General features: G+C 56.1%; 1 protein-coding gene across 1 annotated transcript; it reads left to right on the forward strand.

Moving 5' to 3' along the window:
* The first annotated feature begins 256 nt into the window (after positions 1-256).
* Tmem179 (transmembrane protein 179) lies at positions 257-10,357 on the forward strand. Its single transcript, XM_052184704.1, has 4 exons — positions 257-561; positions 7,393-7,530; positions 8,654-8,732; positions 10,178-10,357. Exons 1-4 carry the CDS (start codon positions 257-259, stop codon positions 10,355-10,357), a joined length of 702 nt encoding a protein of 233 aa, XP_052040664.1.

Consider the following 10,357-nt stretch of genomic DNA (forward strand, 5'->3'; position numbering starts at 1 on the left):
GTGGCACTTCTCCACCAATACCGACCCTGCTGCCGCGGGAGCTGTCCGCGGTGCTGACCGCAGGCTCTCCCCAAGCTCGGCCGGTGCGCACGCGTCTGCGCGCAACGCGAGAGACCCGCGGGCGCCGTCACTGCGCAGCCTCCCACGCGGCTCGGGCCAGGCCTGCGCGGCGCCGGAGACTCGCGGCCCGGCTCCTGGAGCGATCGCAACCCTGACCGGTGGCCGCCCCAGCGGCTCCTCTCGTCCTGGCACCACCATGGCGCTCAACAATTTCCTCTTCGCGCAGTGCGTCTGCTACTTTCTGGCCATCTTGTTCAGCTTCGCGGTGGTGGTGCCATTGTCTGAGAACGGCCACGACTTTCGTGGCCGCTGCCTACTCTTTACCGAGGGTATGTGGCTGAGTGCCAACCTGACGATGCAGGGGCGGGAGCGCTTCACGGTGCAGGAGTGGGGCCCACCGGCTGCTTGCCGCTTCAGCCTGCTCGCCAGCCTCCTGTCACTGCTGCTGGCCGCTGCGCACGCATGGCGCACGCTCTTCTTCCTCTGCAAGGGACACGAGGGGTAAGTTTAGGCCTTTCAGCAGCTCAGCGCAAACAGATGCAGCACTCTCACGGCTCCTGGTACCCATCAGGCCCTCCTCTCCGGGGCCATGAGACCCTCCACCAGGCCTCCTCTCCCAGCCGTGAGTCCCTCCACCTGCCCTACTGTAGAGGCCTGCAAGTGCCAACACTCTCAGCCTCATCACTTCTAAGCAGACCGCCCTGGTTCACACAGGGGCCCAGGGGATGTGGGGCTGTCTGTCCGAGCCACATGGCCTCTTTCTGTTCCCAGAGTGAGCATCGCTCCAGATTCCCAGCTCTGACCCTTTGGAGCATAGATGTTGCACTGTCATGGCCCTATGCCTGGACTCTCTGGCTCAGCTAGGCCACACTCCCTGGGACCTGGGACCATTTGCAGCAGTCTTGGGCCTGCGCCCCTTTCCTGTGGGTGGGGGAAGGGACATTTTGGAAAGAGCAGGTGGTCTTCTATTCTTGCTACCTCTCTTAGGAAAAGATGACAGAGGATGTCTGGAAAGTTCCTTAAACTCACCCCTGGCACTCAGGCCTTGGCTGGAGGTTTGTACAGTGTGTGTGTGTGTGTGTGTGTGTGTGTATGTGTGTGTGCGTGTGTGTTTGTGTATCTCTATGTGTGTGTAAACTGTGTGTGTGTCTGAGTGTCTGTGTGTACTCTGTGTGTTTGTGTGTCTTTATGTGTATATACTGTGTGTATCTTTGTGTATCAATGTGTGTGTGCATTTTGTGTGTTTCTACGTGTGTGTATTCTGTGTGTCTCTATGTGTGTATATACATGTGCGTCTGTGTGACTCTATATGTGCATGTACTGTGTGTGTGTGTGTGTGTGCGTGTGTCTGTGTGTGTGGTGGGTGAGTAGGATCTGCTTTGTGTTTCCTGTATCTGCAGAGCTTCTTCACCCTTTCCTGCTTTGTTACCTGGCTGAAGCCTGGTGACTGTGGTCACCTCATTTGTCACCTCAGCAACAATCAAGAGCCCACATTCTCCCTGGCTGAGGCTTCCTGGGTCCTGGAGCGACAGTGTCCTACAGTGGGGAGGGAATTCCCATGTCCAGCCCTCCCTGACCTGTGTCCCACCCCATCCATGTTTTTAGCAGCTCCTCACCCCTTGCAAGGAGGCGGGTGATGAACAGGGGTCTCTGAGAACGTAAGGATGCAGGAGGCTGGTGAAGGAGATGCTTGTTAGTACCACGGATGACTTGAAACAGTTAACATTCTCGCCGTGCTAGAGGCTGAGAGTCCAGAATCAAAGTGTCCTTAGAGTTAGAACTAGAGAAGCTCTTTCCTACGCTCCATTCCTGTGGGCCCCAGCTTCCTGTGTGTTCCAGTCTCTGCCTCTGTCCTTGAAGAGCCTTTTGTCGGTTTCTGACCCTGCTTTTCCTGAGAGAAGATCAGGCAACCGTATCCACAGGTAGCAGGGTTAGGACTCAGATGTGGCTCTGAAGAGTTACAGTTCAACTCACTATGGTGAGGTTTCGATGGAAGTCTGTCCGAAGCCAGGGACGGCCCTAAGGGTCTCCGGGTGATGTGGACCAAACTCTTGGCTGGGAGGATGAGGTTCTTTCTAGGGTGAGTCCGTGTCTGCTGTAGAGCAGAGTCTTGTCCCTCTTGAGGAGCCTTCCTTGACCCTCAGTCTTTCATTGTCCAGATGAGTTTGAGAGCTCTTGTCCTCCAACTGGGAGTCACCTCACTGTGTGCAGATTGGAGCAGGAGGAAGCACCCTGAGACAGGCGACATGATAGCGGTCAGTGGGAAGATAGCATGATTTGACTCTGCTGGCCTTTCCTGCAAGAGAGGCAGCCTCATGGTGGACATGGTCTAGCCAGGTAGACCCAAGGGGAGCTCCCTAGGGAGGACGCAGGTGTGTGGTCCTGTGTCCCCAGAGGCGGGGCACCAGATGGGGACATGAGGAATGCAGGTGTGTGGTCTGTGTCCCCAGAGGCGGGGCACCAGATGGGGACATGAGGAGCTCCTGAACTTGCAAGTGCAGCTCTTGCTCACACAGGGTAGACAGTTCTGCACAAGTCAGGCTGCAGACCCAGGCCATGCCAGCATCACGAGGCCTGGCGTTTCCAGCTACCCGGGGCTCCTTCGATGTGCTTGCCCTGCTGGGGAATGGTTCAGGCTGACGGATGAATAATATATACAGTATGTCTGCCATGCTAAGCGGGCTCTGGCTGCCAAGGCACAGAGGTGCAGAGAGTAAGATGCCTTCCACCACATACTCAGCCAAGGCCTGTGGCAGGGTTTAGGGGGCTGACTGGAGGTGACTTGACACATCCTAACTCTTGGAGGAGATCTAGCATAATCTTGAGTCCACCCTACAGGCCAGGTCTGGGCACCCCCCTTGTGGAACAACTGGAGTCTCTTAGCCTGTTCCTGATGCTCCCCTGTTTCTGCTCCGGCTTCTATAGACTAGCCCATGACTATGTCTAGCCTGGTCTTCTCCAGGGACATCTGACATAGATAGTCCCGCTTGGCTACCAGGCATTATTGGCAAGGGCCTTGTGGCTGCCTGCCTGTCATCCTTCACCCTGTCCCCTATATGATCCAGGTGGCAGTCAGCCACCTGTGCTGTCAGTGCTTACCAGAGCCCACGTTGTGGGACTGGGGCACAGCTCTGCTGAGATACCCCAGGCCTTGGCTACCCATCACACCCAGGGGCATGAGGCTAGTATGGGCATAACTTAATCTGTGTCTGCAGGCCAAGCATGGAGCCTGGAGTGCAGGAGTTACCTACCATACAATGACGAGGGACAGAACAGTGTCTGACCATGAGGTTTGCAATTCCATGGCTGCACAGCTGACCCTCTTCTGGCTGTTGACTCATGACCTGGCTAAGAGTTGAGTCAGCCCATCAGTTCCTGGGACGATTAGGTCTGCAGAGGCCAGCAACGGGTAAGGTACCCGGTGGAAAAGAGGGATTCCAACGTAGTTACCAGTCAGACTGCAGAGGCCAAGTGAGCAGGTGTCAGGCCACCAGAGGGGACTCAGGAGTCTCAAAGGGGCAGGGCAGGCATTTCCAGTGAGCCCATGTGGTAGACAAGGGCTGCAGGGCCGCTGGATTTCCAGCCTTGGAGGATGCCAGGCTTGCCAGTTCCGGGACTTGCAGGCCTTATCTGGCTATGTTCCAGGCATTCTCTGATTCTGAGATTAGGTGCCAACCCCAGAGGTCACTGAGGTGCTGTACAATCAGTCCTAGAGCAGAGTGTTACCCTGTAGCCTCTTCACGGACTCTCTTGGTTGGTGCTGAACATACGGGCCAGGTACTTCCTTGTATAGGGTATGTCTGCTGTGCTAAGTGGGCTCTGGCTGCTGAGGCACAGGGGTGCAGAGAGGCAGAGTTCAGGGCCACGTTGTAGAGATGGGTGTACCATTTTGTGAATGATCCCTGACACCTATAGTTTCAGGGACATCCCTCAGGGGGATGGGGGGGGCAGGTGAACTGTGTGCCTAAGGCTTTGCGCAAGAGCAGCTCTTTGGGTTGGGGTCAGCAGTCTGTGGGTTGGGGTCAGCAGTCTGTGGGTTGGGGTCAGCAGTTTGTGGGTTGGGGTCAGCAGTCTGTGGGTTGGGGTCAGCAGTCTGTGGGTTGGTCAGCAGTCTGTGGGTTGGTCAGCAGTCTGTGGGTTGGGGTCAGCAGTCTGTGGGTTGGGGTCAGCAGTCTGTGGGTTGGTCAGCAGTCTGTGGGTTGGGGTCAGCAGTCTGTGGGTTGGTCAGCAGTCTGTGGGTTGGGGTCAGCAGTCTGTGGGTTGGGGTCAGCAGTCTGTGGGTTGGTCAGCAGTCTGTGGGTTGGGGTCAGCAGTCTGTGAGTGAGGGCCGACTGACTGAATAGTGAGCATGGGCTTAGCATAACCCATCTGCCTGCTCACACCTGTCCTCAGCCTTCGAACTGCTCCCTGGGCTTCCCAGGATAGCTGTCACCATGGAGACAGCACATCCAAGGCTGGGCACCCTGAGATGCGGTGAGAGGAAGATGGGTTAACCCCGTGTGTGCTGTGCCTTTCCACCTACTCTCCTGTGTTGGCCTGTCCTTGGAATGTGTGTTCAGGGACAGGAAGGGGTGGCATTCTAAACCCAGGAAACAGGATCCAGGTGTGGCTTTGGACACATGAAGTTCTTCCAGGATCTGGAAGGCCCAGCATATTACATTAAAAACAAAAACAAACAGTCAAACAAATAAACAACCAACAAACCAACCAAACAGAGACAAACAAAGCAAAACAACAATTACAAATCAAGAACTGGAGACTTCTGCCTGGTGGTGATCCAGCTTAGTGGATCTTCAGCTAGGACCAGAGCTCCTGTATCTCAGATCAGCCTCACCTCAGGGTGTGGGCTACCAGGACTCCCTCCTCTTTAAGGATTCTAGCCAGATGCTGCAAAGTGTGCATGCCCCACAGTCTCAGAGAAAGACAGGATGTGATGCTGGGTTGTGGTAGGTCTCACTTTGCTGTCTGCACCATGGCCAGGGGTGGGGAGCAACAGTTGGGATGTTGTCAGGGAATGTCAGGCACTGAGGACACTGCTGGACAGGGACCTTGGAAAGATTGCAGGGGACTGTCCAGCAGAGGGAGGGACAGATGCCCCCTACAAGGAGTTCTGTCCACAGTCCTCAGATCTCAGCTGTCCTGTGAGCTGAATTTCTGTGCCTGGACAGCCCTGCGCCTTGCCTCTGCCCATGGGGACGTGGCTGTGGTAGTCCTTGATTACCCTGTTCTCCTTGGTGGGGACAGCATAGCCAGAGTGGGCTCTGGGTGAGCATATGTCAGTGTCTTACCTGTTTACAGCTGCAGGTGAGCTCACTGAGGGGCTGGGAGGCCAGTGTGCCTTCTCAGTCCAGGTCTGTCCTGGGACAGTATGGGGCGGTCAGTGAACACTCCAGGATACGTGGGCTCGATGTTCACAGTCGTCACCCACCTAAGTCTTTCCAGTGATCATGGGAGGGGCTCCTAGAACACGACTCAGAGGGAGAAAGTGAGGTTCAGATGGTTGGGTTTCATTTTACGGCGTTTAGCTCGTCCCTCTTGAAGGGAAGCAGGAACCCAAGGCCGGAGCATGGAGGCAGATCCCGCAGCAAAGGCCATGGAGGAACACCACTTCCTGGCTTGCTCCCCGGAGTTTGCTCAGTCTGCTTTTTTATACAACCCAGGACAGGGATGGCTCTGTCCAGGGCAGGCTGGGCTCCCCATATCAATCATTGATCAAGAAAACGCCCCACAGATTTGCCCACAGGCCAGTTTGTGGTGGAGGCATCTTCTCAGGTGAGGTTCCCTCTTCCCAGATGGTCCTAGCTAGGGTCAAGCTACAGAAAAACGAACTGCCACAGGACCACAGTATCCTTGTCACCTCCTGCCAGGGGACCTAGGGGTTCTGTGGGGAGGGTCAGACGGGACATGATAGCCTGAGGCAGTCCCCGGGAGACCAGGAATATGTTCTTTTCCCCATTTCCCTGCCCTCTCTGGAGCAAGGTGCACCGTGTCCTTACCTTTGTCCGCGCTTGAAGAGGAAGGCGCCAAGTCCCTGCTCAGGGCCACATAGAGCAGTGGATATCAGGTCCCACCCTGGTTCCTGGGTCAGCCTCTGTGTAAGGACAGAGGGGAGCTAAAAGGAAAGCCAGTGCAGTTGCCAGGTGGGCGGGGCTAGGAACTGTCTCGAGTGCCACGTGGGGCCAAGGACAGGCACAGTGTGGTGGTGAGCTCAGGGTGAGTGGGCAGTGCACACAGCTGCTCACAGGCAGGGGAGGCACCCCCGGCTTGTGTGGCTAGAGCAGGTACCCCTCCTCGGCAGCCCTTCATGGCCTGACTATTCGTGTCAGTCCAGTGGTCGCCAAGGCCCTGTGGCTTCACAGGCAGCCCTGAATGATCTCAGGACAGCTTGTGGTGAGTTGGGCAGAGGTGACCTGAGTTACTGTTAGCTTATTCATCCTGAGCGTCAGGGTGACCCCGATCCTGTGCCTTGGCCGTCTGTCTGTGTTCAACACAGGGCTGCCATGGGGTCAAGAGGGCTTGTGGGGTGAATGCACAGGGAAACAAGGCCTCCAGAAGTGCGGGTGGCTGTTAGGTCACAGCAACCAATGTTTCGTGGTTGCTTGTTCGTTTTTAAGACCTATCTATCAGTTGCCCACCTGTATCTGCTTTCGTCATTACCTTTAGCATCTGAGCTCGATTGACCTGGACCTGGTGTCCAACCCACCTCAGGCTGGAGGTGGGCAGGGTCGTTAACTGGCTGCTCTGCTCTCTGCTGTGGACCTCCCACAGGTTGGTGACCCTGCAGAGTATGGTGGGGTGAGGTCTCCCACATGCCCTCTCTCTGGGTAGGGAAGTGGGGCTGGGTTTACGTGTGACCTGGAGTCAGGCAGTTAGGCCAAGGCAGACAGGTCTTCTCCTCGTGTTTGTACCCTTCTCTGTGAGAGGCTTAGAGAGCCTGGTGCTCACCCCATGGTGTTTGGGATTTCCGTGTATTTGAGGGAGCGCAGATCCACACCTGTGACACGGAGTGACTAAGTGAGTAGGTGGTCTTAGAAGGACGTTTCGGACTCATGATCTTGAGTTCTCGACTTGGCCACGATTCCCTGGTACATCACTGGTGGCAAGTCCCCAACTCCCAGTCTATGAGAGAATGAGACGGCCGCTCAGCATCGGAACATTTGCAGGAATGGCGGCAGAGGAGATGGAAGCAGCCCTTTGAGCCCCATTCAGTCCCATCGGGGCCTCAGGTGCTCGCCAGAAAGCCTAGACATCCCCGTCCCTGTCACAAAGGGAGCTCTGTGGGGTCAGACCTTGGGTGGCCTCCTCAGCCTGTATCTGTTGACCTCTCTGCAGCTCCTTCTTCTATGCCTTCCTGAACCTCCTGGTCAGTGCCTTTGTGGTCTTCCTGGTCTTCATCGCCAGCACCATTGTGAGTGTGGGCTTCACCATGTGGTGTGACACCATCACCGAGAAGGGCTCCTCATCCCACAGGTAGGCCTCGCCCCTGCATCGTCAGCTACCTGCAAGACCCACCCCTCACCTGGGTCCCATTCTGAGTCCGAGGCTTTGCCCACCCGTGCCCCACCCCTGCACCTATTGCCTTGTCCCTAAGACTCGCCCACTCAAGACCAGGCCCCTCTTTGGTCTGGTAGCCCTACAGTATCACATGTTGAAGGTCCCCGTGGGCTGAGAGGGCCAAGCGGGACTCTGCAGTTGACACTGCCTGACTCACTTGCCAGCCTCTGCTCCCTCTGAAGCCAGTTCCACTGTGTGGCTGGGAAGTTAGTTTTGTGGTTGGTGAGTAGAGACTGCTCTCGTGGTGACACTTATGCAGGGACACTGTGCAGTGTGCCTCAGGAGGATTCACGTCCATCTCAGACTGAGAACTGAAGGACTGACTAGACAGCAGCTCATGACCCCAAGTGCCAGACAGACAGTGACAAGGTAGCTGAGGCTGGCCCTTGTGCTCGGGGCCAGTCAGAAAGGTCCGCAGCTCCTCCTCTTTGAAGCCTGTCTTGCTCCACCCAGTGAGGTGGTCAAAGTTGGCTCCCAGTGGAATTCCACCTGTCCCTTCGGGGACTGTCCCTCCTCTCATTATTGCTGCAACGAGACACCATGACCAAAGCAACGTGGGGAGGAAAGGGTTTATTCAGCTCACATTTCAGTATCACAGTTTGCCATCAAAGAAAATCAAGACATGAACTCAAGCAGGGCAGGAACCTGGAGGCAGGAGCTGATGCAGAGGCCATGGAGGGTGCTGCTTACTGGCTTGCTCCTCATGGTCTGCGCAGCTCACTTCCTTATAGAACCAGGGCCACCAGCCCAGGGGTGGCCCCGCCCACAATGGGCTGGGCTACGTCCCACCAACCACTAATTAAGAAAATGTCTTACAGGCTTGTCTGCATCCTGGTCTTATGGAAGCATTTTCTCAATTGAGGTTCCCTCCTCTCATGACTTTAGCTTGTATCAGGTTGATCTAAGATGCCACTTACTGTTTAGGGGAAGTATGCTCTGCTTCCTAGCCTGATGCCCTGCTGCCTTTTGACTCAGGGGCTGGGGGGGCGGGGCTCAGGGGCTCACAAGTCACCAGTCACTTGGCTTCATGCTATTTTAGCTGCGAGGAGTTCCAGAAAAAGGACTTGGAGTTAAATGTGGACAACTCTGCCTTCTACCATCAGTTTGCTATCGCCCAGGTAGGCGGGGATGGTGTGGGGGGTTAGGGGGGCGTAGGGTGTGTCTCATGTAAGTGGGCGGGGTCTCAGGTAGATGGGCGGGGTCTCGGGTAGGTGGGCGGGGTCTGTCTCGGGCAGAAAAAGAAAAGCTGTGGTGGGGATGGGGGTGAGACCTCAACAGATAGAACAGACTCCGGATTCCAGATAAGGAAACAGATTCAGATGTGGTGGGGCCATGCCGGGGGAGGTACAGGTTGTGGGAGCAGGAAGAGATTTCCTAGGGGAGGTTGGGAGAGCTGGGTCTCTGAAGAAGCCTCGTGTGGGGGGAGGGGTGGGTATGGGAGGCGGGAGACAAGAGAAGGCAAGGGCAGACGTGAGGAGTGAGCTCAGGGGCAGAGAATAGAAAGTGCTGGGTGGCTGGGAGGGACTGGGGCAGCGGAAGTGGGGGATAATGGCTGGGGGGGTGTGGGTGGGGAGAGGAATGGGAGGAAGCAGGAAGTGCTGGAAATGGGGGCTAGGATCTAGGGTTGCTAGTGGGACAGATTCTGGTCTGGTTCCATTCAGGGAATACTGGCGGGTCCCTGAGCCACTTGCTGTTGTTTCTGAGGATGGAATGAGGTGTCCGTCCTAGGGAGGTCCCAGCCTCATCTTGCTCCACCTTGCATGTGATTTTGGGGACCTCAAGGGCCCTGGGGAGCGTTAGAATGTTCCTGTCCCTCAACTTTGCGTTTGTGCCCCAATCAGAGGTGGTGCAGGCTAGGGGCACCTAGGTGGGGCATGGACACCTGTCCCTTCCCACACTGCCTGTGGCTTGCATCCTCCACGACACCCTTCTGTGCTCCATGCTGGCTTCTGGAGGCTCTGGTTTGTCACACGCTAGGCTGAGATGATCCTTGTCACTGCCACCGCCTTTGGAAGCCCAAGAGTTCTTTGCAGAGATGAGCCGAAAGGGTCAAAGAGACCTTCACGCCAACTTTAGCTTAAGATGCTTTAGGACTAATTTGGACCAATTAGACAGAGACACGCGGAGTCTGAGGACCAGCATGCTCAAATGAGAATTGGTTTGATGCAGTGCAGACCTGGAGCTGATTGCATTGTTTTTCCTTCAGCTGTTTGGAAACAGCAAATAAAGGTCAATTTATTTCCCATGACTAGAGGGGCGCCCGATCTATAGGCATTCCTTAGCCTCCCAGTGGGAGGAGAGCTCTGCCCAGGTCCTGTTCCTCCTCAAGGAACCTCGCCAGCTAAGGTGAGGGTGGCCAAGTACCCCAGCCTCTGCACAAAGCGGGGTTCTTGTGGGTAAAGCAGAGAACAAGCCAAACATGGCATGCCTGGGCACTCAGGCCCCTGCCGTCTCCTGCCTTAGCCTTCCCTTCCCTTCCCTGCAGAGCTAGAGTGAGGAGGTGGGTACTGAGCACACCGTGCAGTGAGCCACACCCCCTGACACTGCTCTGCTTTCCGTGCAGTTTGGACTGTGGGCCTCCTGGCTGGCCTGGCTGGCGATCACCACTCTGGCTTTCCTGAAGGTTTATCACAACTACCGCCAGGAGGACCTGTTGGACAGCCTGGTTCATGAGAAGGAGCTTCTGCTGGCCAGGCCAGCCTCCCGCACCTCCTTCCAGGGGGAGAAGAGTGCTGTCATCTAG

Source organism: Apodemus sylvaticus, chromosome 6, assembly GCF_947179515.1.
Source record: "Apodemus sylvaticus chromosome 6, mApoSyl1.1, whole genome shotgun sequence".
Lineage (NCBI taxonomy): Eukaryota > Metazoa > Chordata > Mammalia > Rodentia > Muridae > Apodemus > Apodemus sylvaticus.